This window comes from Lissotriton vulgaris, chromosome 10, assembly GCF_964263255.1.
Source record: "Lissotriton vulgaris chromosome 10, aLisVul1.2, whole genome shotgun sequence".
NCBI classification, from domain to species: Eukaryota; Metazoa; Chordata; class Amphibia; order Caudata; family Salamandridae; genus Lissotriton; species Lissotriton vulgaris.
The window spans coordinates 31,706,925-31,733,230 of NC_141698.1; the positions used below are offsets into that span (position 1 = coordinate 31,706,925).

Sequence of the window (26,306 nt, forward strand, 5' to 3'; positions counted from 1 at the left end):
AGATGTTGAGGGTTTGTTGAGGGTTTGTCAAGGCATCGACAACAAGAAGAATAGAGCACAGTCTGATAACGAAATGCATAAAGTATTACAAGGACATGAGGAGACGGTTGAGTGTCGTGAAGCCAAGCAACACATTTTCCCTGAGATCATCTGCACAAATAGATATAGAACCTTCACAACTTCTGAGATTTCAAGCAGCCCCCCCATCAGAGACAAAACAAAGAGCTGGGAACATCCCGCTTCGAAAACTTAGAACAAAGAAGACATGAAACATGACTGTAAAAAAGGCTTCAAGGATATCATTGTTCAGACGAGCGAAGAAATTAGTCAATAACTTTTGAAGGTTGATTTACTAACAAATAAATTGAAGAAGTAATGCTGACTCTGATGGGGGGAGGAGTGGAGAGCAAAATGGGGGAGAGTGGCTCTGAGGTGGAATGTAGGGGTGGAGTGGACGGGGAGGTTCTGTACAGTTGTACTCGCACAGAAAAGAATCACGGCTCGAATATTCAAACCCGGGTCCCTACTTACAACCAGTGGGTAGGGACCACCAGAGAAGGGAGGTAATTGACACTGTAAACTCATCCTATAGACCTTCCAGGTACATCCAGCATGGTAGAGAGTATCAAAGGTGGGAACAAAGACACACCCACTTCACACCACCCACGCAGCCTATACATACCGCGCATGATGGAGGTCAACAGAGGTTGGAACAAAGCAATAACCATAAGGCGCCCCATTATTGACAAATTTGGAAGATACATTAACTAGAGGGGGAGGAGCCAAGTTCGATAAGGCCGGGACACAAAGAGCTAGCTGGAAGGAACTGTACATGGTTAACGATCCCACGTTACCACCGGGAGCTAAGGAGGACAACGAATCACTAAAGAATAAAGTGATTCATTGGATAAGGCACTATTAACACTGTTATGTATTAGTAAGATCTGATCTCCTTGCGCTGTTCCTTGCCAAATGAGCATTAGGACTATCTACACTTGGAGATGACCAAGGAAAGCTTTGTGATCAGGTTGGTGAGTTTAGATCAGTGCAAGAGCTTTTGATACAATTCAAACACAATTCCCCACAACAAATTATTTAGCTAGGGGATGCAAAGACATGCAGACCAGTGACACAAGGATAATTACTTCTGCAACACCAGGGACAAGAGCTAATGTAGATCTTACTGAGATTGATTGACTCGGTACCGAGGTATCCCTTCGGGGATGAATCGCGTGCGATATTAAGTACCTAGAGCGTACAACTCAATTCAAGTTGTCTAATATCCAGTTGAGAGGTGAGGTCAGGGACGATGAATCAAACGAATCCCACCTTGGCGAGCGAAGACATGCAAATAGATATTAAATAGGATAATCATCAGGAACAGATACATTTAATCACTTCCCACACATAGATTTCAGATCTTACACCACAGACTAAGCTGCTTTCTTGGAATCTGGCAGTCCTAAAATCCAAACTGAAAGATCCAGAATGGGGAAATGGATTGATAAATGTCATATTTGTGTGTTCCAGGAAACACGAGGATTGTATCCAATTCATAGATTGGGATGCATAAATTAGAGCATAGAAGCCAATCCTTCGTCAGCCGGCCGTCCATCGGATGGCCGAGCAATTTGAATAAACGCATCTTTGGTTTGCAAAATCAAATTGCTCAATTTTATGGCCATTGATATGTTGGGGCTATATATTAACTCATCGATTGGGTCATTTGCAGTAAGACTATAATCGCTTTCTTAGACAAAATTGTGAGTCACCGATACTAACTGCTCTTTACGACTAATTGAAAAAAAATCCAATATTGATGGTCACCTTATTCTGGCAGGGAACTTTAATGTAACCTTTGACCCGCTAGATATCACTCCACCTCTCACTAAGGCGGAAGTAAGGAAAGGTGCATTCTAGGTTACCGACTCCTCTCTAAAGAAACGGTGAAAGGTTGCATTACAAGCTACATCTCAAACATTATCATACGGTTTGCGTGCACGCAATGGGCGTCCATCACAAAACAAGGAGGCCCGGTTTACCTTCAAGAGGGCACTGTCTAGAAGCATTTGTGGCCCAATCCACAGGATATAAAGGCTGTCAGTAGAAAAGATAGTGACCAGGATGCCTTATCGCTGGTAATGAGGGACACTCCCCTGTTCAATTGTCAATAAATTAGTTTACCCGTTGAAGTGGCAATTTTTTGCTTTAACAATAAAAGGCAGATTAATTGGCCTACTGTACTGTCTTATGTGGACACACTGGCACGAATTTTCACTGGAGGTATTGGTGCTTTGCGTTTGTTTGATAACGCAGCTCAGGAATAAATTTAGGGTGCATTTCTATAGAAATTTGAAGTTAAACTTTATAAACAGAAAACTCACTCTGGTATGACAAGCAATGCAGACAGCCAAACAAAAACGAAAGGCCACTTTAAAAAGTGGTAACAGAGATGCTTTAGTTGAGGCGAGGAAACAATACAAAAGCTTCCAGATAGTGAGTGGCCAAGAAGAACTGGGAGGAAAGTAACTGGCGAGAAACGGTTACAGCTTCTATCGTGAAAGATAGCAGAGCTTTCTGGGGCTTGTTTGCACATGGACTGCCCTATGCTGTAAGGGATGAAGAGTTCTAAATCCAGCCATATATGTGAGCACAATATTTCACTGATCTTTACCCTGATCAGACCAGGAGAGGGGGCAAGGATGCTGAGGTGAACCATCAGAATGTAGCCTATGCCAGTGAGTGTGCCCCTCCAGTTGCTTTTTCCATGGAAGAGACTTTGTCAGCCATAGATGGCATGAAAACGGGGTAAGCCCCAGGGTTGGACAAGATACCCGTAGACCTCTGTTGCTTTGCGCCAGTGGTATGGGCCTTTATATTGAATGTAATATCTGATGCCATAGCCAAGGGAGCAGAGATACCGGAAACACAGAGAGGGGCAGAAATAATTACAATCCACAAAAAAAGGAGACAAGACAACCCAGTTAATTGTAGACCAATTAGCTTGATAGATAATGCTAGTAGTGCACTTACTATGGATCAGGTGTTTTATTTCATTTTAATATTTTGGAAAACAGTACTGTTAAACAAAGGTAATCCGTATGTAGTATTCGTTGACCTGAGAGCAGCCTTTGATCTGATTCCCCAGGTGAAATTATTGGCTGTGCTCGAAGATATGGCGTTGCCAACCAACCTGCTTGGCATAATAATACGCATGTACAGCAAGAACTATACGCAAGCGGGATGGGAAAGGAGGGCGTATTGACGGAGCACGTTAAGATCAGAAGGGGAGTTTGCCAGGGCTATGAATTAGCACCAAACCTGTTCACACTCTACATCAATGGGAAATTGAAACACTCCATGCATGTAAGGGTGACCCTACAAAACTGGCAGACAAAAGAGTCCCTGCCCTACTGTTCACAGAAGATACGTATTAATTTCAAAGACCCCTATGGGTTTGCAGGACCTACTCGATCAGTTCCTTTTCCTGTGAACAGTATGGCTTGGAAATCAAAATGAATGCCACTAAAGCCAAATTCGTAGTCTTTCGACTACACAGGTGTTTTCGAGGGAAAGTGAAGCTGAGATCTTCCAGCTTGGAGCAAGTCAAGGATTTTGATTATCTGGGAGTGAGGTTTGCAAACGCATTATCTTGGGCTCCCCAAATATTGAAGAGCCAGATAACTTTACAGGGGCAGCATTGGAGAAGAAATTAAATAGATCTAAATTCCAACCAATAACACCCACCCTTGAGATCTACCAAGCAAAAGGGGTTGGTGCCGCACTCTACGGTCCTGAGATCTGGGGCATGGACCAAACTATGGGTTTGGTTAAAATGGAGATTAGATTTATATGATCGATGCTCATGCTGCCCCAAAGTGCTCCACTTATATCGATGCGCTCAGATCTAGGTTTAAAGTGCGTTGCACACGCCGCGGCCCTCAAACCACTGGCTTATTGGATAAGACTCTGGGCTAGCAAATCTTCGATCCCTCTTAAACAAGCATTCGCAGATTTCAAAACTTTGGATAAGTAGAGTTCAATAACATGGTTCAAACACCTCAAGATCCGAATGTATAAACTGCGCTTAGACATAGCTTGGGATAATCCAGAGCAGATTACCAAGGAGATGTCGGGCTATTTAAAAAAAAGATACTAGATGTATGTCCAAGAACGATGGCTGTTTCACCTGTAAACACATTTAGTATCAGAAGCGGAGAGTAGGCTATTTCACTCCCTTGCCCTGTATGCAAATTAAGTCTGAAGAGCATTTTTTGTTCTTTTGCCCCTTTTATCAAAACTTGAGGAAAATCTGAATAATTCCTACTTAATGTCTTCTGTGCATAAGATGCTTTTCAGATGCCACTCAAATCCTAAGAACTGAAAGCGGGTTGTGTTTTCAGTATCAATATATTTATTGTATGCCTGTTGAATAAGATGTAGATTTCTTAAAGCATGTTAGTATTTCAGTATAAAAGAAGGAATAAGTATATGTATTTATATCATCATGATTTTATTTGACATTGATAATGATTGGTGGAATGAAGCTCTTTATTTATAGTATGTTTTATTGTATTTATGACTTAATGTATGTTTTAACCCCTTCGATGCTGATGACGAGCTGAGCTCGTCATGTAACGCGGTAATTTGAAAAAAGCCACACACAGCGAGAAAAGCCGCCGCAGCGATGCGATTAAGGGGGGTATTTGCCCAACATAAATAAATAATTAAAGTATACAAGAGTAGCAAGATGCACAAAAAAACAGAAACACAACATGATGGAAATAGCTAACACTCATAAGGAATGCAGGATTAAGTAAAACACATGAAATCAAAGAAGAACTAAATCACTGACATGCCTTATCTTAATGTTATTAAAATTTGTTGTTTAGAAATCAATATGTGTTTGGCAATGATGTTGAAGGCAAGAAGATAGAGCGCATTTCCAGACCCCCCAGAATAATGCAACCATTAACATCAAATATGCTGCAATGTGTAATTGTCTTTCACATCCAAACATGTTTAGAGGGGAGATAAAATATTCTATAAACATTCCGCCAATTGATCTAAATCAAAAAGGATTTTAATAAACAGCAAGTTGCCATATTATACCAGCTCGTGGTATTACATGTTTTATTTTTTAAATCTGGTATTCCACAAATCAGGACACCCATAGCACATATTTCTCCCTTTGCGCTTGGCTCAGATATTTGCAGCAACTTCGCAAGGGAACGAAAGCTGAGCCCCTCTTTTGGATCAACTTCGCTGGGGAACAAATACAGCAGCTCCATTTCTAAAGGGGCCAGAAACCTACAGACATGGCCTGGGGTTTTACAGGGAGGAAGGTCAGCGTGCCCCGGCATCTCAACTAAATATCCTTAATACAAGCTTAGCATTATATCACTTACCAGGACCAGGTCAAGGCGCCGAATCTCTCGTACGGCGCTCACATCTATTCCTACCCTGTGACGAATGGGAAAGGGTGGGATCTATACCTGTGAATGACGGACATCTGGCCTCACGCAGGAATGCACCCTGCAATACCCGGAACCGTGACGCCGGCAGCGTCACTGGCCTACAGTGGATACCACCATAGGCTACCAATGCACAGAAGGAAGGGCTTTAGGAAGATAAGCCCTATGTCATTGGTCACATTGCTGAAAGTTGGCTTACTGCCTGGCTTCCGGGTGATTGTTCAGAGTGAGGCTGAGCAGGCTGCCTGGGGGAGGCAGCACAGACTTAAATACATCGATTTGTTTAGAGATACAATTGTCTATTTAATATTTTTTGCAGTAAACATGTAAAAATTTCAGAGGGATGCAGCCCCAGAGCCCTAATGGAGAAACCGCTCCTGACCTTTACCCCCAATTTATGGGTTTCCGGTTAAAATATTTTCCCTTTCCAGCACTGCCTTGAGTCATGAAAATCCTCTCAGTCTCCCTTACCTCCCCCGCACCACCATCCGCAGAACCTCCCCCCTAGATAGTGGACTCTCAGTATGGGTGACTGCTCGCCCGCCTTCTGAGGGACAGGGAAGGTGCAAGCCGTGAGGCCTTATCAGGCACAGCGCAGCAAAGCGGGGCTGACAAACAGGAAGTACTCGCTGTAGAGCACTTCCGACTTCAGCTGCAGCGGAGCGTGAGATGCACAGGAAGCAGGCCGGAGGCATGAGTTACCACAGCGAGACATCTCACGCTCTTCCGTTCAACTGTCTGATGCTGGGGAGGGGGTGTGATTATTTGTACATGTTGTCCCCTTAGGAGGTGGGTTGGAGGGATCACCTTAAAATGAGTGACCAAAACTGTAACTGGGGCGTCAACAAATCAGCCATGTCACACAAATCCGCATTCTTCACACAGACCTGAGCCTAAAGATGGGATCACACACTGGCACTTAATATGGGGAACAGGTTTGTGGTGCGGTAAAACCAGGGGGCCATGAACCTGAACCATAACCATTTGGCCCCAGAATGGAGAGTAATCATCGGACCCAGAATACCAGGTGCTTTTCGGATGGCTTTTCACAGATTTCTGGGGGAAATAGATTGATATATCCGGCCTGCTTAGCTCAGGCTGAAATTTTCATGTGGCGGGCTGGGGGACATCAGAGAGAGGTGTGGGTCAGGGGTTGGTAAGTATGGTATGGTGAGTACGGGGCAGTTCATTGTCTGGTCCCTCCATGTTGTATCTTCTGCAAGTGGAACATACATGCCAACAGGCTGGTCCAGGCAGGAGACTCCCAATATTTTACACCAAACATGGCTTTAATACAGCTGTCTCCTGCCTGGAATTGCCTGTGCCTCAACATACGTCACTGGGAAAGATAGCGTCTTAATGTTGCAGTCATGTTGAGTTTGCTGTCGATGATGATCCTGAGGTTCTTGGCCTGGGTGATTCGTTGGGTGTCGGCCCTAGTTCTGTTGAATAGCAGGTGGAATGCCAAGGTGATGTTCTCTTCCTAAAGATCACGATTTCGGTCTTGTTGGTGTTCAGCTTTAGACAGTTGGTCTTCACCCAGTGGGTGATTTCAGTCATGCAGCCATTGAACTTGATCCATGTACTGGGCGTCTTGGCCATGAGGGAGAGATTGAGGTGCATCCCGTCAGCAGATGGCGATTTGTGCATCTGCGGGCAGGGGAGGAGTGTTCCCTGCTTGCCGGGAGCATATACTACTCCCCCCGTGCAGATGGTGGGGCAGATAGGGTCCCTGTTTGCCCTGGTCCAAGCCTCTAGCTGGGGGCTCTGAATGTGGCAGGGGCATACTTGCATGCAGCAGTTTCTGCTCAATGGGGTTTGGTGAAAAATGGCACTGGTAAAGCCTGGCCCTGATTGCAGGGAGTGTTGAGTGTCCGCCCATGGTTCTGCAGGTGTCTGGGCTGTGCTCCTCTTCACAGCCTCTGTCTCTGTCCCAGTAGCAGATGGGCATGCCGTGAAACCAGGGCCAGTGTCTCCGTGCCTGGAATGACCAAGTCTAGTGTTTGCAAATTTGATCATTCTGGACCTACAGACACGGGGCTAGTTGGAGTGGCCCTTGGCGATATCTTTGACTCAGGGTTAACTCTCGGGTGGGGGAGATACAAACAATTATAATGAGGGCTACAGTAAACTTGAGAAGGGCTGTTTTAAGGTACTATCTGTGCCAGGGATTTGGTCTGATCTCATATAAAGTCATGGAGAATTTTATCGTCTTAAATAGCGGTAATTCCCTGTTGGGCACTATGAATCTAAGGGAATGCACTGCATTAGGCAGTAGTCATTGATGAAGTCTCTAAAAGAAGCCTTAGGCACCAAGTTGTGTTTATGGATGAGTAGGCCTGTGAAATGTTCTTGTTTTGGGGTTTTAGGGATGAATCTAGATTGAAAAGGCGATAAATAGGGTGATTTGCAGAGGCTGCTATGGATATATGTTTAAAGCTCCAGTTGAAAAGCCAACTCACACTATTAATGTAAAGTTACCAGGCACTCACCAAAAACTATGCCATACACTACACCACACACGGAGCTTAGTATAGCACATCTTTATTCTCTTGCGTGTAACCGCAAACTCCACGTTCTAAACCTAAATTCACTTCACTTTGCTCTAAAACATATGTCACGGTTCTACAGAGTCCACCAGGAGGCACAAGGCTTCGGTCATGGCAACCTCACACGACACTACAGCAATGATGGCACAGTCTTTCTAATAATACTCAAGAGAAGGAAGCGGTGGAAGTAAAGATATATATATGGTGCCAATGGTGATAGCCAAAAAGCTGATACAGCCTGGAAAGTTATGATTCTGTATCGACATTCGCCTCCTGAATTGCACAATCAAGCAAGAATGCCACATAACGTCCACTATGAACGATATCATACTCAACTTTAACGGCTCAAGGTGGTTATCAAAACTCGACTTAAACGCCGGCTACCACCTACTACTCCTGTCAGAAGACAGTAGATACATCACAACATTCACTACTCACCTGGGGCTACATCAGTACAAACGTCTAAACTTCAGTATATCATCAGCAGCCAAAGTATTCCAAAATGCAATATGGGAAACTGTTAGGACTTCAAGAGGTCATGAACGTGAGTGATGATATCCTCATTCACTCAGCGACGGCTGCAGAACACCACAAACACCTACGAGCCACCCTGAAACGCCTCTGGGAACATGAAGTCACGTTACACAAGGAGAAGTGCTTGTTTTTCCAACCATCCATTGAGTTTTTCGGCTATGTATTTAACCTAGAAGGGGTGCAAGTTGATCCACAGAAATCACAGGTCTCTAATCAAAGCCCCCACTCCAACGTCGGTGTCCGAGTGAAGCAGGTTCCTTGGAATGGCCACATACTGCACCTGATTCATTCCAAATTTAGCAACCCTAGCGGAGCCGCTAAGGACCCTGACTAAATCGGATGCCAGCTGGACATGGGGCCAGAGAAAAGACGACGCATTTCAGAAGATCAAGGATGCTCTCCTGGACAACACAACCAAGGCCTATTTCAATCTGGAAAAGAAAACACAGTAAATGATGGAAAAGCTGCTGTACCATAAAGAACTCGGTAGACTTACCTTCATGATTTAAAAAAAAACAAAAAAACAAACGAAGTTGCCTTTGTGCATCCCATGTTAAATGGACACTTTTTGGGGCGCACTTGTACTGTTGAATCCCTCTGACCAGCTACAACAAATTCAATATGCTGAGAACTTTGAACACCATTACCCTCAGGTTTTGTTCAAATTAGTCTGGGCCACATGTGTTATGTCAGCAAAACTGTCTCCCTGGGTGTTTGATGCAGGAAGGGGCTTAAGCCTGTGACCTCTCAATGGCCGGTGTGTGACAGAGTGATTCACCCACTTCCATATTTGTCTTTGCATTCGGGTATCTGCTAATGGGAAAAACAAAAAAATACCAGAATTTCATTCATTTATAAAGGTTTGTAAAGTGCGGACTAGGCTGAGGAAAACAGGCAGCAAAGTACTGCACAGACAGCACAGCACAGGAAGCCGAACAAGACATTCTCCATACAGGGAAAGCGAGGGGTCTTATTGAAGGAAAATCAAACAATTAAAGCGGTGACCAGCAAAAAATCCCCAAAAATGGGAAAGTGGGATTAAAAACAAATATAAGCAGAATAAGAACACTGAAATGTCGAGAGCTCCGTTGGAGACAATGGAGTGCCCTGGGCTTATAATGCAAAACACACAAGATGATGGACGGAATGTTGCACATTGGCAAAACATTAACCCCCAGTCACAGATCTGGGTTTAATCCATCGTTATTTTGCTCACCACCCCACCCCAGTTCAGACAAGGCCATATGCAAACTAGTCTTGACCCTGTGCCTCATGGGAACAGTCCAGCCCGAACTGCCAAGCCATGTCTTCCCTGGACCAGAATCAAGCATCCTAGGACCGGTTTCTGGCTATCAGCCTTCATCAGCCAGGATAACTTGACTCCAGTGGCGTAGTGAGCACGGGACCCACGTCTGGGCATACCCTTCCTACATAGGGCTGAAGAGGGGTGAACCCCCGAAACCGGTCCTAAGATGCTTGTTTCCGGTCCAGGGAGGACCTGGCTTGGCAGTTCGGGCTGGTCTGTTCCCATGAGGCACAGTGTCAAGACTGATTTGCGCATGGCCAGGTCTAAACTGGGGTGGCATGGTTAGCAAAGGAATGATGGATTTAACCCAGATCTCTTGACTGGGGGTGAATGTTTTGATTTGTTCTTCATTCCGTCCATCAATTGTGTGTCTTTTGCTTTCTCGACTTAAGTGTGCCAGGTATGCCCAGACGTGGGTCCTGGGTTCACTGTGCCACTGGAATCAAGCTATCCTGGTTGAAGAGGGGTGAACCATAGGTACTTGTCTGAGTCTAGAATTTTGAGGTTGAAACAAGTCTTGTGTAGGGCGCGGAGCCAGATGTAATTGAGTTTGCATTTTTCCTTTTGGGAGAAGACGAATAATTCAGTGTTGGCATTATCTGGGATCTGATATGCCCTGCCAGGACAGAAGCCATTGCTGCCCCCTCTTGGTGGAGGACCACCCACCTTAATTATAAATACTTTCCAGGTATATCCAGGCCTAGAGTGCTTCACTTGTGCGGTGGATGCCCTCAAGGCACATCAGAACGCCAAGCGAGCACTATGGTTTTTTTTCCTGCTCAGCATTTTTTTTTTGCTTTTCTCATTCAAACTTCCAAATTAGGACTATCGGTGCAGAGAGTTTTCTGCATGCAGGGAGTTTTCTCCCTGCACATCAGGATCTTTTTCTTTTTCCTTCTCCAGCTCCACCATGCAGTGAATATCAATAAAGGCAGCCAGACCTAATTAGGGCTTAGCCCCATCACTGTGACCGGGAGGTCCTGTGACAGGTGGGCACTGAGTTAAGAATGTCTGGTCTGTGGATATTCTCTTCCATGTCCATTCATTCATTTGGAGTCTTTAGAAAGATGTCATGATTGACAGTGTCAAAGGCTGTTGACAGGTCGACTAGTATTATGGGCCAGTTGTTCATCACCGCCAAATATGTTGTGTATGCCACCAGCAAGCCTTAGAGTAGCGGGTTGTGTTTCGGTTGCCTTAGCAGACACTGGTTGTGTCCTCCTGGGAGCTTGATTGATTGGAAAAATTTCAGCTGAGATGTAACTTGGTTTTGGATTAGTTTAGCCACAAAGGATAGGTAATTGATGTGATGGAAATTTTCTGCTTGTTTTCATTAGCTGTAGGTTTTTTAGGAGGGGCTTTATTGGAGATTCTGGTCTGTACCATTCTTTGTAAGCAGTTGACTATTTTCAACCAGATGAGGCAAATATGGTCTCTTTCTTTGCCCGGTCGCGAGGCATCGGGTCAGTAGAGTAATATGAAGGTTTTGTGTTAACGATGATCTTTTCAAGAGCCGACGCGAGATCGGTTCAGATTCTGATCATAAAGCTACATTTTTCCTTGATTTAGGGTAACATTGTGATCAAAGCTATCTGGGAGGTGCTCTTCTTTAATGTTTATGATTTTCCATCTGACAGAAAGTGGTAAACTCCTCACAGGTTTCCACAGGCACAGACTATATACTTGTAGGGAAGCAGAGTGTTTGTTTAGGTCTGAACAGGTTTCTGTCTCTGTTCTTGGTGGGACCAGTATTAGATCTGCTGTGGTTTTGAGTACGATTCTCTTGTTCTGTCTTGTTTCTCTTCCATCTGCTTTGCTTTTGAGTATGTTTCTCTTGTTCTCTGTTGTTTCACTTTGATCTGCTATGATTTTGAGTATGATTCTTTTGTTGCTCCTTGATTTGCTTTGTTTTTGAGTATGTTTCTCTTGTTATTTTTTGTTTTTCTTTGGTGTGCTGTGGTTTTGAGTATGTTTCTCGTGTTCTCTCATGTTTCTCTTTGGCCTGCTGTGGTTTTGAGTATGTTTCCCTTGTTCTCTCTTGTTTCTCTTTGATGTGCTTTGCTTTTGAGTATGATTCTCTTGTTTCTCTTTGATCTTCTGTGGTTATGAGTATGTTTCTCCTTTTCTCTCATGTTTCTCTTTGATCTGCTTTGGTTTTGAGTATGTTTCTCCTTTTCTCTCATGTTTCTCTTTAATCTGCTTTGGTTTTGAGTATGATTCTCTTGTTCTCTCATGTTTCTCTTTGATCTGCTTTGGTTTTGAGTATGTTTCTCTTGTTCTCTCATGTTTGTTTCTCTTGGATTTGCTTTGTTTTTGTGTATTTTTCTCTTGTTCTCTCATGTTTCTCTTTGACTTGCTTTGCTTTTGAGTATGATTTGCTTGTTTCTCTTTGATATGCTGTGGTTTTAAGTAGGTTTCTCATTTTCTCTCATGTTTCTCTTTGATCTGCTTTGGTTTTAAGTAGGTTTCTCATTTTCTCTCATGTTTCTCTTTGATCTGCTTTGGTTTTGAGTATGTTTCTCTTGTTCTCTCATGTTTCTCTTTGATCTGCTTTGGTGTTGAGTATGTTTCTCTTGTTCTCTCATGTTTCTCTTTGTTCTGCTTTGTTTTTGAGTCTGTTTCTCTTGTTCTCTCTTGTTTCTCTTTGATCTGCTTTGCTTTTGAGTATGTTTCGCTTGTAGTTGTGCTTTCTTGATTTTGAAAGGAGTTTGTGAGATGTTGTGTTGTTTTTCCTCCAATCTCTCTCAAACAAGCTAACTTTCATCCATTCATTATTTAGTTCTTTGAAGTATCAGTTTTATAGTTTCCTTTTCCATTGAAAGGGCCTTGCTTCATTTAGGATGTTGAATGGTGTTTTGTCATAATGTCCTAGGACTGTGGCTTATTTCCATAGACGTTTTGTTGTTTCTGGAGTGTTGCAGTTTTCATTGTTTTTAGGGTGTAAATAATGTTTCTGAAGATATTGCACTTGAATAGTTGCAAACCACTAACCCAGGTCAATCATCATCGTTTTGTTTATTGAGCACGTGACCTTGACTGGAGAATGCATTTATTTTATTGCTTCGATATTTCCATACCCATATGAGGCATAAAGCGCGTTTTTTTGTGAAATGAACTGGGGAGTGGTTAGACCAATGGTTGTTTGGGTGAGTCTAGATTTAAATGATTTTTTGGGGCAATAATGAGAACTAAGGTGCATCCCTTACTGTGTGTGGGGTCTCGTATTTTTCTGAAAGACTGTGGTTGTTGAAGAAGGCTATGAAATTGGATGTGGGTGTGTAAACTTGTGAGGTCCACTTCAATTTAAAATTCCCTGTGAAGGTATCCTTTCAGTTGGACCGGTTTGGTTTGCCATGAGGCCTATATATTTTACACAATATTTCAGAATTTGCCCCAGAGCTGAGGGTAGTCCTTGCAGCTCCCAGTCACCAGGCCATGCTGCACACCACTTCCCAAACCACAGCATCTTGTGACTGCCCCATAGGTTTGCCATGTCTCTTTTCATCTCTTCAAATCTCAAGTTCCCTAACAATTTTGAATATTTGGGTGAGGGGTTATCACCCCACAGTCCCAGAACAACAGATTGTACACCCCCTTGGTACAGTTACTTTCATGACGGCCAATAGCGCCTCATAAACACATTTCCAGAAGGTGTCAATTCTAGGGCATAACCATAACGAGATGTATAAATAACCTTGTAGGTCGAATCTCCGTAGCCACCTATTGCCACTTGCCCGGTCCATTATAAAAAGGAGAATATGTGTCTTATTGCACCAGGCGGGAGCTGGACATACTTGTAACCTCCCTAGGGTGCATGAGCGCTTGGTGCAGTCCGAGTCATCCATTGAACCCAGGCCCCGCCCTGCCCGTCTGACCCCGGTCAAACAAGGCGTGATTCAGCAATGTCTTGTATACTAGAGATCTTGCTTTAGTCTTTAAGGGGGCAACAGAAAGTTTCCTTTGAAAGGGCCCTTTCTCCAGGACATCCCCATGAGAGTTGCACATTTGTGTAGGGCACATGTGAAACAGATGTATCTATGTCTGTCTGTACTGACTAATGCAAACTCGATATGGAGCTGCTCGAAGGACATCCGGCTTTCCGTCTCCCAAAGATCTCCCATCGTTGATATCCCCACCCGCACCCACGCCTTAGAACCTGATGGTGTACCAGTTCCAGGCAGTAGATCAATGCACCAATCAGGGTATGCTCTTCTCAGAAGCCCCTCCATCTCAACTGATCCGTGGACTTCTTCCATGTATGAATCATGGTCGCCATTGCATTCAGCTGTATCACCCCTTCCTATGGCTGACACCCAAGTGTCCTCTTCTTCCCGTGTCGTGCCTTTCATTATACAACGAAGGCTCTTGAAGTGACTCATGACCATCTGTTTGGGCTACAAGGTTAGAAGCCCAATATTACCTCCTTATGTATATCATTCCTACTCCCCTATTGCATATCCCTCTCTTCAGGGTATTCAGCGCAATACGTGGACGGCCACCATCCCACAGGAGTGTATATAATCCAAATTGCACATATATGTACAAGCAACAATTAAAACCAACCAAACAATCTAACATTGCAAATTCATATACCCTGGTGTCCAGGTTACATCAAAATCTCCTCATTCAACAGAAGGATTGATATATTACCTTAAAATTAGGGGTGGGCAAAAATGTTTACTCAGCCGAATTCCGAGGAGATACATAAAAACTCGCAGAGTTCCGCGAGCGGGCAGAATTTGGCACATTGCGCTGAATTTTTGCACTAGGAGCTTGTTCTGGGCTGTAAAATCAGCGCAAACGGCACCATGCCGCGTGCCAGAAGATGTTGTTTCTTTCAGTCACTCAAGTAGATTTTCTACTCAACAGGCATCTTTCTCAACGCGAACGCTTGTGAGCTGCCATAACCTGCGTTAAGAAGTCTCGCCGGGAGTCGTTTGAGTGCCCGAAGATCACGCTAGAGGATGGAGATTCTCACTTGCCATCTTAGTGTTGGCGCGTCACACATGAGAAAAAACTCTGCCACACGGCGGAGTTTTGCTGGAACTCAAACCCTACTTAAAACAGTACTTTGCTATGCACACTGCTTTTCAGGGACGCTTTTGCTTCCCTGTAAAATAGGCCGGTAATCTGTATTCTTATCCACCCTACTTTTTGTTGCTGTACTCTGTCAGAAGCGCCTTGAGACCTGTCGGTGATTTGGCGCGATATAAAACCCAGATACAAAATACAAATACATCAACATCAGACCATTTTGTAGACCATTTCAAATGAATAAGGGGCGGGAAAGAAAGTAATATGTGAAAAGGCTAATGGCCAAAAATCAACATGCATACAAGCAAGCCTTGGCAAAATAATGAGTTCACAACATAAAGTTTATTATTTATATTTTTGCAAAAATCATTCAAATACACTGCAGATTACTTTTATGCATTGTTTAGTTGATTTTAGTTGATGCTTGTAAACATATGTGTAATATGAAAAATATGTATTTTTATTTGTAGCCCTGAAGAAGTTCCAAAGAACGAAACACATTGGTTACAATATAAAAATAAATTATTCAGGTTATAATCAATTTCAAGTACAGATTATTTGTCAAGAATGAATTTGTTTTATCTCTACATTGAGTCATGTTGTATTCTGTCCAACTGAAGAAATGGGTCTTTTCTAATACTATTTGTGCTTTCTTTATAATTGATGACGAACTTGATGGATACAGAGTGAGTGCTGAGTTTATTGTTTAAAAGCACTTGGTTGCCAGTTAGCAAGTAATTCACTGTTTCGGAGCAGAGGTGACAGCCTCGTCTCTTTAGAGTTGAAGGGAACCATCTTGTGTTTGCTTTCAACGACAGAGGTCCTTTTCTTTTCTGGCTCAGCCTGGCTCTGTGGGGTTATAACACCCTAGATCCGGCTGCACCATTAGTGCCTCCTGAGACCTGCCCTCCCAGTGTGCATGGATGTCGAGGTGTGAGAGTGCTGCTGCTGTGTTGTTTAATCAGATGAAGGATGCACATTAAATGCATTCAGGGGAGATTCCAAGGTAGTTTGCATGCTCCAGGCATTGCTTTTCTTTTCTTCTGGTTACCTGCATGTATGTGCATGCATATGGATCCAGATTAACCCTTGCATCTCCCATGCAGGATTCACAAATACCTGGTATAAGTTCTGCAACGTTTTGTGTTTTATGAGCATCTCTAGGCGCTATGTTTTGGAATACATAAAATGGCGTGCTTCAGCACAGGGGGGGGGGGGGGGTGATTCCTCTGTGTGTTGGCCAGCGGTGCTGGGCCTGGTCTCCTGAAGTCTGATGTTCCCTCCCTCTTCCTCCATCTCTGGCTCCAGACATTGGTCACCTCGGTGGTGCAGCTCTACCTGGCCCTGCCACACAGCAGCAATCGGTGGTCCAAGCAGCAGACCGGGGTCCTGTGCTTCGTGAAGGACAACCCCAGGCGCTCCTACTTCATTCGACTCTACGACCTCAAGGTAAGTCGAGAGGGCGATGATCGAAGGGCTCAGGTCGCTTCCATAGGGCGGGGCCCCTCAGCCCCTGCTAGGGTCCACCCTAAGGGACATCCCTGCTCCCTCCATCTCTTCCCTGACTCCTGTAGAATGGATTAGTGGCGCTCCATTGCATGGCGCGATTGGGCCTGGACAGACTGGTGATGGGCCACCTGCAAGTAGAAAGATGCTGGGGTCTGGGGTGGGAGCCCTGTAGAGCTGCTCTTCTAGCAACTCGCCGGCAAGAACTCACTCAGACACAAACTGAGGGGCAGATTTACGAGGAAGTGCCGCAGCGCCGCAACACAAGCCCTTTGGCTGCGCCACGCTGCGGCACTTCCAAAGCACAGGAATGTGACATATTTTCAATAATACGTTGCATACCTGTGCTTTCCCTGCACTGGCGCACAAATAGCTGCCATGCGCAGGCGCAGGCACCCTTGCACCAGGGTGCAAGGATGCCTGCGTCGTGGAGAGAAAATGCCTGTAGGTGCCCCTTCCTGCACAAAAACAATCACTACAGGCATTTTCTTCTTTCAATGTGTGCTGTAGAATGCAGCACGCATTGAAAGAGGAAAAAAGGAGGAGAAATGAAAACATTTCTCCTCGCTGCGCCTCCCTACGCCTCTCCTGGGGAGGCGTAGAATTCACACACATTTCCAGATTTACGATTCCTCGTAAATCTGGAAAAGTGTCTGCTTCCATGGGTGCTGTGTGGGAACACCCACAGCAACACCCATGGAACTCCCCGTTCACGCAAAGTGCTGCGTGTAAAGGGACCATATTTACAAGGACAGGAAAAGTCACACAGGGTGGCTTTTCCTGTCCTTGTAAATATGGGGCAGGGAAATGCGCTGCAAGTGCGTCACAAAAAGTGACGTACTGACGCGCAGGGGGCTGGTAAATCTGCCTCAGCTCTCTACAACCCGTGTGCCACTCTCACACTGAGACCCTCCCATGAGGTCTCAGTCACTCAGTCACAAGGCTGGAGGTGCGGTCACTCACCAAGACTCAGCCCACCAGGATCACCCACTGACCTCATCCTGCCTTCCTCCCCAAGGCCAGATGTTCCTCCTTGGGTCCTGGGTATGCCAGCTCTGATAGCCATAAAGGACTTGCAGGAGCACCTAATAAGCAAGCCAGACAGGAGACTGTTTTTACCTTCACCCCTCTTCCCTCAAGACCCAGTGAAGAGGGCCCTTCAGACCTGTGACCTGCTGGTTACACATATACGTCTCTGCAGGATGTGCGTTATTCCACCAAGCTATTTTACTGCCATGTTTGATGTGTAAATGTGCTACCTTCCATGGTAACACCGACACTCAATTACTAACCTGTGCTTCCATTGCTAGCTGCCCTGTCACTCTTGTCTCTTCCCACCACAGCTCTCTCCCTCCATGCATCCCTTCCCTCTTTAGAGCTGTTCTGACCTTCCTTTATTCTCCACCCGAGTCCCCATGGTAGATTCCATGGATGCAGATTTACAAGCCCCTGCGCCACTTTTGCGTCACTTTTAACATGGGAAAAGTGATGCAAAAGTGGCACAAGAGGCTTTTAAATCTGCCCCTGTGTGTCTCTACTTCTTGTCATCTGTTCTCCAGTTTGTCTTCATCTCTTGGACAATCAGAGGTCACAGTGGTCTGCAAAGCTGCAAGAGCATCTCTGATCTCCCAGCAGAGGTTTGTTGAAGCCCCAACACCTCTCAGCAAGAGATGTCTTCAGACATGGTCTGGATGAAGAGGTTTGACCACACATCCTCTGCAGACCCAAGGCCTCTGCACAGCGCCTTGGCCGGCCTGGGGTGGGCTGGGAGTGAGGCGAGGGTCACCTTGAGGCAGGGGTAGGACTGACCCTTGGCCGTGTGGCTGGGGCGAGACCTTCAGTAGAAGCTGGAGTGAGAACCAGCAGGGCGTGGAGGGGCCGGTGTGGAAGAGGCAGAGGCCATGGGTGCAAGCTCGATGCTGATGGGTCATAAAGGAAGGGGGATAAACCATTGATGAGAGAGGGGGATGCAGTAGAAGGAGAGAAATGTTCCACTGGGCTTCTCTGAGAGCAGCGAGTACCTAAGAGCCTCATGGGTGGTTGCGCAGGGGAGTGGTGCAGGCAGCAGGGGTCCTAGTATTGGGGTCAAGCGCCTTGGTGGCCATGGAAGGACTTAGGAGCTAGGATCGTCTTGTTATCAGAGGCTTGCCTCGACCCATGGACGCGAGAACAAATCCTGCAGCCCTGGGTCACGGTGTGTTAACAGTTTTTCTTAATTTTGCTTTTCAGGACGAGAAGCTGCTGTGGGAGCAGGAGCTGTTCTCCCAGTTCACCTACCTGGCGCCCACCCCCTTCTTCCACACCTTCGCGGCAGACGTGAGTATCACGCGCATCTCTGAGGGCAGTGTGGGGTCACAGGTCACGAGGGATGTACCTACCGCATGAGGAGTCGTGCCGGACCACCCAGACGGGCGGGGTGTGCCTGGGTCTCCATGCACCCCGCACACGGGCAGCTGGACCTGTGTACAGGGGCAGGAGTAGCGCCTCAGTGCCATGTAGTCGCCCAGTGCTACACTGATGGGGCTACTCATTGACTTATGTGTCCATGGTAGTATGAATGTAGTAGTTCAGTACAACACTGGTGAGGTTGCGCATAGACTCTCGTCTCCATGGTAGTACACATGTAGTCGCCCAGTGCTACACTGGTGGGGCTACGCATTGACTTATGTGTGCATGGTAGTATGAATGTAGTAGTTCAGTACAACACTGGTGAGGTTGCGCATAGACTCACGTCTCCATGGTGGTACACATGTAGTTGTCCGGTTCCATACTGCTGGGCCACCCATAGACTTGTGATTCTACTGTAGTTCTTTTTTAGTAGCCCAGTACTATATTGGCGGGGTACGCATAGACTCAGGCTTCCACTTTAGTATGCATGTAGGACCAAGGCACTGTACTGATGGGGCTATGCATAGGCTCATGCCTCCAGTGTACTACACACATAGTCGCCCTGTACTGTACTGGTAGGGCTATGCATAGGCTCAGGCGTTTACTGTAGTATGCATGAGTAGCCTGTTATTACTCAGGTTCAGGACTTCAGTGTAGTACACAATTAGTAACCCAGTCCTGTTCCAGTGGGGGACGTATAGGCTCCGGCCGCTACCGTGGTATGCATATAGTAGCCCAGTACGACACTGGTGGGGCTACGCATGAACTCAGGTGTATATAGTAGTATGAGTGTACTAGTCCATCTCTATACTGTTGAGGCTCCGCATAGTCCTAGGCCTCTCGGTACATGTGCTTCGGCCTCGCCCGCCTTTGATGCCTCTTCAGTGCTGAGCTCTTTAGTGGTGGCTTGGAGCTACTCTTCCAGTCACCAAGTGTAACTATTTTCAAGGCTGAGAACTACATGCAAGTCATCTTCACACTCAAATGTGTTAAAAGTGAAACTGCAAGGTTGCATTTTTTTACATTTTAGTTTGTTATTTTTCACGTTCACTGGAAATGGAAATAGCAGTTTACTTCCCTGTTTCTGCTGTCGGCAATGTCAGAAGAATGATGTCAGGATGTGTTTTTAGTCCTCGAGTGGGTCTCTTTTGGATTCTGTTACTTCCTCCCCAGCCTGGGAGCACGCAAATGAAACACGCCACACACGGAGCTCTGTAACAGACGTCTTTATTCTTCAGCATACGATCACACAACTGCTTAAGGGTACGCATTACGCATGATTTAATAACCACACCCTAACACCTCCCCGCTGCTTACGTAACTCCTGTTTTAAGTCGTCTCAGCACCGCAAAGGTCCTAATTCTCATAACATCAGACTCTACATCTCCCCCTTTCTAAAAATAAAAAGTACAAACAAAACCAATATCATATTTACTCAATGAGTCGCCGAGGCGCTGGCGCTGCTCTGCCTGATCGAGTAGTATGAGTGGTATATGGACTATTCGCCGTGACATTGACTCAGATGTTATATCGGACGTGCAGGCAGGTTTACTTCACTCAGGCTCTTAGGAATAGACGAACACCGTCTCCACACTACCGAACGGAGCTGACGGCTGCCGCTAGTTCAACACCAGATTCATTGTATCCTGGCCCTTATCAAGGAGTCCCACGCAGCCATACTGTACATGTGCATTCTCTCCCAGGACCATACATCACTCTATGCCCTGAAGAAGTTCATTGTATATGAACGAAACGAGTTGGCTGGCAATTTTCTGTATTTGGATTCTTTTGAAAAATAAAGGATTCCTTAAGACAACCTAATCAAGACTATATGACTTATTGACAATCTATCGTCATTAACGGGTGGTGCACCACTCCAAATCTTGGGTTTGGACACCGAGTCAAATGTCTGAATTGTGACGAGTGCCTTGTGATGGACTTTCCCTGATGACTTGCAGTCTCCATGTATCCTTTAGTCTTTACAGCTCTCAGTGGATCGAAAGGAAACAGAGTGTCTGTTTACCGCTTCCTTTTCTGTTTGACCAGTACCCAGGCCCCTCTGTTGTAGACTGCTACCTCAGTACATCGGCACCGATCAGCATAGGTTTTCATTTTGCACTTTCGAGAAGTGTCCGTGACACAAACCGTGTCAGCTTTTGTTGATCGGTCTGATGTCCACTGTGGCAGCTTAGATCCTATGGCTCTCCCAAATATTAAGGTGGCAGGACTCTCACCAGTGATGGAATGAGGAGTTGTCCACTAGGAATGAAGATCTTGTCAGGTGACTTGTTTCAGACCGATTTTCTCCAACTACTCTAGCTGAATTCTTCTTCTGAGGGTGCCCATCAATCGTTCGACAACACCGTTTGCCTGAGGCCAGAGCGGTGTGCTCTTTTGAGGCTTGAAGTTGTGTTCACACAGAAACTCTTTAAACTCCTTGCTATTAAAAGTTGGAGCATTGTCTGTTTTGAGAATAGAGGGTATACCCCAAGCTGCAAAGGTGTTATCAAGGTATCGGATGACTTTGTCATGGGTTGTTGATGAAAAGTATTCCACCAAAGTAAAATGTGAGTATTCAGCAATGATAACCATAAGATGATGTCCATTTTCCAGGGGTCCAAAGAAATCAACTGCCACTCTCTCTTCCATGTGCAGGAAGGTCAAGCATAGTCAACGGATGCTGTGTCACTTTGGGAGGCAAGCAATTACACAGATCACACACTCAGTTCTTTCTCAACTCTTTCATCAAGGCGAGGGAACCACTCTCGATCCCTCAGGGCTCTTTTAGTGGCTGCAAAGCCATAATGTCCTTCATGGGCGAGCTCAATAACTTGTTGTCTCAGACTCCTAGGTACGGCGATTCTCGAGCCTCACAATACAAATCCATCTCGATTGATGGATAATTCATCTTGAACATTTTTAGACTTCTGAAATTGAATATGATCAGCAAATGGTCGAACCATTTTCCTCCGCACGTGAGTTGAAAAAATGTCTTCAAGTATGAGCGTGTTCTTGTCTGTGTTGGTAGCAGCAATAATCTGTTCAAGTGATAGAGCAGCTGGTGTACTAGACCTCACAATAAAGTTAGCATACTCTCAGCCACTTTGGATGTCGAACTTTGGCGCAGTAGTGGCACTTGTGAAAAGTAATCAGCAGGGTTATGATCTTTCCCCGGCTTGAGTACAATTTCGTAATCATATTCTTGCAGCCCCAATCCCAATCTCTCAATGCGAGGAGGCATCTTTGCCTTTGGTTTTCCAAAGATGGTGCTCAATGCCTGATGATCTGTTATGATGGTGAAATGTTTTCATACAGAAACACATGGAAACGACTGAGAATAGGCACCTTCAGTTTCAGACGTAAAATACATTTGTATATCTGGCCCTAACTGTGTGACAGCAAAGTGTACTTTTTATTTGTAAAATAATCCCTCATTCATTCCACTGGAGGAGGAAGGCTACACCGAAACAGCCAATAAAAAGAGAGTGAGACTGAAATTCTTCAGTGGGATGATCCAAGATGTGACTGACAATATCTCAAGTCAATGGCTGCAGATTCCTGTGCCAAAGGCGGCAATTAAGCATGTGCGAATTTTGCGAATCTGGCGTTCGCTAATTTTGCGAATTTGCGAACTCGCAATCCGCAAAATCCGCGAATTCTCGTGAATTTGCAGATTTTTTTTTTTTTGTGTTCGCAAGGGTTTCTGCCAGTTCGCGAGAGTTTTTGTACAATTTCGCAAACGCGAACTTACCTGTCGGGTCGCAAGTTTTGCGAACTTGTTGTTTATACGTGTCCAGCCTGTTTGCGACCCTCTTCTTCATCACTGCCACCCTCTGTCACCACTGCCACTCTCTGGTTCACCCATGCCACCCTCTGGCTCCCCCATGCCACCCTCTGTTTCATCACAGCACCCTCTGGTTGGCCAGTGTACATTATTGTGGCAAAGCAAAGCACACCTTCCCTGCCTCAAGTGACCTGAATTAATTTGGGGCTGATTAATGTGTCACAGAATATTTTTTTAGCTGGCACCTGCTTCCTGATTAATGATGTGCTTGAACTTTTGCACCTGCTAAGTGCTTTAATTTTTGCAAAATTAGTTACAACACCTGCCCTGCCCCAACTGACATTAATGAATTAGGGGCTGATTAATGTGTCACTGAATCTGAACTTCCAGCCTGGCTCCTGCTTGTCTCCCTTAGCTGTAATTCAGGACCTTTGTGGCATACGTGTAACTATTCTGAGGGTCAGAACAGGGTCACACAATAGTTGCAAGTAGGCAACTGAACTCTGGAGGGGCCTCTCAGGAAGCACTATAGGAAATGGCTACTAATGATGAGCTTTAACTTTTGAACCTGGTAAGTAGTTTCAGTTTTCCAAAAATCGTTTTTCTGCAATTTAGCGCTTATTCGCTGGGCGCGAATAAGCGCGAAATTGCACTGGGAAGCCGCGAATAGTGCGAGCAAGCAATAAAATCCGCAGCTCATGGATTTGCGGATTTTCAGTAAATTCGCGGGAGTTCGCGGATTGCGGATTTACCGAAAATCCGCAAAATCCGCGAACGGAACGGATTTTTCGCCCATGCTTAGAGTCAATGTCTAAAGGAGGCTGACGCAACGCCCTTTAATGTATGAATAGAATGTAATACGTTTGCCATTAGTGAAAAAAGTGCCGTACAAGTAAAATACAATAACTGTATTAGCTCCTCCTTAACATCTTCGATCCTTGTTAGAAGAAGAAATGCTATTTCCTGTATTGACATTTGTTACCTGCCTTTACCTTTGACCCGGAAGTTGGATTGCATTCACCCCATTGTCTCTGCTCAGCAGCATGGCCAGGCCACCATTTTTGATATTAACAAATTGAAATGACGACAGCCTGATTGCGTGCACTTTATCTAAATATTCACTACCCTTGTGCCTAGGAATGTCAGGCCGGCCTGAACTTCGCGGATGAGCAGGAGGCAGAAGCCTTTCTTGACGTGGTGAACGAGAAGATTGAGAAGCGACACAACAGGCAAGGTAAGGCCGCTCCGGCGGATGGCAGTGACTGTGAAAAAAGTGCGCAAAATCAGCCAGGTGGCTGTCTGCCAGGCCAAATAAATAAGAGGGTGCTGTGGCCGTCCTTGTGACAGTATTTATACGAGTGATTAGGTGAGTTTTACTGCTCACTCCACCGTCAGTCCTCAGTTTGTCAGTCCTTCCCTTGTTCTTATACAGTGAGGCCTTTAGTCACCAGCACTAGTGTCAGGGCTCCCCCTGTGGCTACACTGCAGGGGCATAGCTCGGTCAATAAGACTGGGGGGGGGGGGCTTCCGATTTCCCAATAGTCAGGCTGGGATATCTTGTTAAAACACATTATATGAGCAGCAGGACAGGACTAAAGTGATACCACCAGCCACAAAGTGCTTTGCAACTCACAATACCAACATGATGATTCCTTGTGAAGCACAAGGAAAAGGAGGTGGCAGATGGATGTTCCACCACGTCTTTGGGACTGGGCAGATGGCATCCATAGTGTTGGCACTGGCAAGTCCAGGTGCACATCAGATGTAACAGGGACCGGAAAAAGCACTCAAAACAAGCAGGCAAGCTGCCTCTGCCATCCCTGCCTAACAGTATGACTCTCTGTGATTGGTTGTTAGCTCATGCGGACACTTGTATACATCAGTGGCGGTCGCCACAACACCAAGGTGGAGGCCGGGAGACGGATGGGCGGACAGGGGAGTGAGGGGGGAATCCTTTTTTTTAACTTAACTTTTCCCTGCAGCCTACGACGCCAGTGGCTGCCGCGGCCTCAGAGCTCTCCCAGCAGTCGCTGGGAAGGCATATGCTGCTCAGCCAATCCTGGTGATGCTCTCCTGCTAGGAAAGCATCACCAGGATTGGTCTGATTGGCCTGCTCTGCTGCTCAGACACTGCCTGTGAGCCTGCGGCATTTCTCAAACCCGGCTGTGAGCACAGCTGGGTTGGAGAAATTTAGGTGCGCATGTATGTTTGGCCAGCCTAGGACGTCCGGCCAAACATACATGCGCACGTCTTAGGGATACCACCTGCCTGTCATTGCCTGGCCCGGCCCCTCCCTGCACGCATGTCAGAATCAGTCAAAGAAAACAAAAAAGTATATTGTTTCATTCTCATTTTATTTTTCTCTGGCGGACTCTGGTGAGTGGAGCGACACTCCTCCACCATTACGGAGGAGCTGCCCCTGGTATACACTGTAATAAAGTTTGGTTTTGCCGATGCTACTTAACAGTACAAGCAGCTGAGGGCTTCGGAGGGAGTAGACTGCAGTCACTTGATTCACTTCATTTCCCGCATTGCTAATGCTTCAGTGCTGAGTACCTGCACTATAATTGAAAAGCAGGGGTACAGTACATTTAATGGGTGATACCAGCACTTCTCAGTAGCAAACAAATACTCCTGAGGCAGTGAGTAACTGCTCTTTTATTTTTCCAATTCAAGCACTGACTGGTGTTCCTTTAATATGTGACAAACCTTTTTATAATTGCAATGTTGACACTGTGAAAGCAGAAAAGATGGTCCAGTGTCCTTTGCAGCTCTCTGCCCCCGCATTTGCATTCATTGGGGTGTATCCACAGGGGAATTCCTGCAGCAAGAATATTATTGGTGCAAATCCTTGCAAATGGCCATGTTTGAACTGGGCAGGTCTGGTACAACTAAAAGAAATCTGGCCAGTGATTGGGAAATACGGGCACCTCCCAGGAGCACAGGAATGAAACTCACCAGACATAGCAGGTTGGCTCAGAAACAGAGTGAAATGTATTTATTGGTACCAAAAGCATGCATCATTGCTAATTAGCAAGGAAGAAGTCAGATCTGCCGCCTTAGGGGCTCTCAGACCGCTTCTTCCCAGAGTGACAAGTTTCTAGGTACTATATACCTGAAGAAATGCCATCTCATCGGAACCAGAATAAGGCACCAAGCCAAATATGGCGGACATGGATGTGCAATGTCTGCACCATGCAAAACAGCCAGATATGGGCAGACCAGAAAGGCAGGCTCTGCACTGTGTGACACTTGCATATCATGTAGTCAAGACAAGCAAGGTGACCTCTAAGGGGGTCCAGAATAGCTTGTTGGAGCTTGTCCAGTCAGGGTCAGATAGGAAGCCCTTTTGAGCTCCAGGCCTCATGTTAATGTGACCTTATCTAAGAATGATATCTTTTGAAGTACATACACATGACTTTATATGGATATTCATATTTTACAGATCAACAAAAAGAGAGGTAGGGAGAGTAGCAAACACTCTTAGTCCCCAAGGTTATCAGAAAACAACAACAAAAGAGTGTTCTTGTATTAGTTAGGTATAAACGGAGCACAAGAAACCAACAAAGCCCATTAGGTTTGTTATTAAAGCCCTCACTCACCGACCTGGTCGGTGACTTGCTTCATCATCGGGCCCCACTGGGTGTGACCGAATGTCACCCCAGTGTGCTGCAACGCCAGATTTGCTGCGGAGCTGGTAATGTGAAGAGGTGAGGGCTATGTGGTGAATT

General features: G+C 45.6%; 1 protein-coding gene across 1 annotated transcript in view; it reads left to right on the top strand.

Moving 5' to 3' along the window:
• The window catches only part of WAS (WASP actin nucleation promoting factor), a 113,913-nt gene that overhangs the window by 22,204 nt on the left and 65,403 nt on the right, over window positions 1-26,306 (top strand). Inside the window, exons 2-4 of the mRNA XM_086940345.1 lie at window positions 16,206-16,346; window positions 18,633-18,719; window positions 23,713-23,809. Coding sequence (XP_086796471.1) covers window positions 16,206-16,346; window positions 18,633-18,719; window positions 23,713-23,809 — 325 coding nt within the window. The remainder of the gene's footprint in view (window positions 1-16,205; window positions 16,347-18,632; window positions 18,720-23,712; window positions 23,810-26,306) is intronic.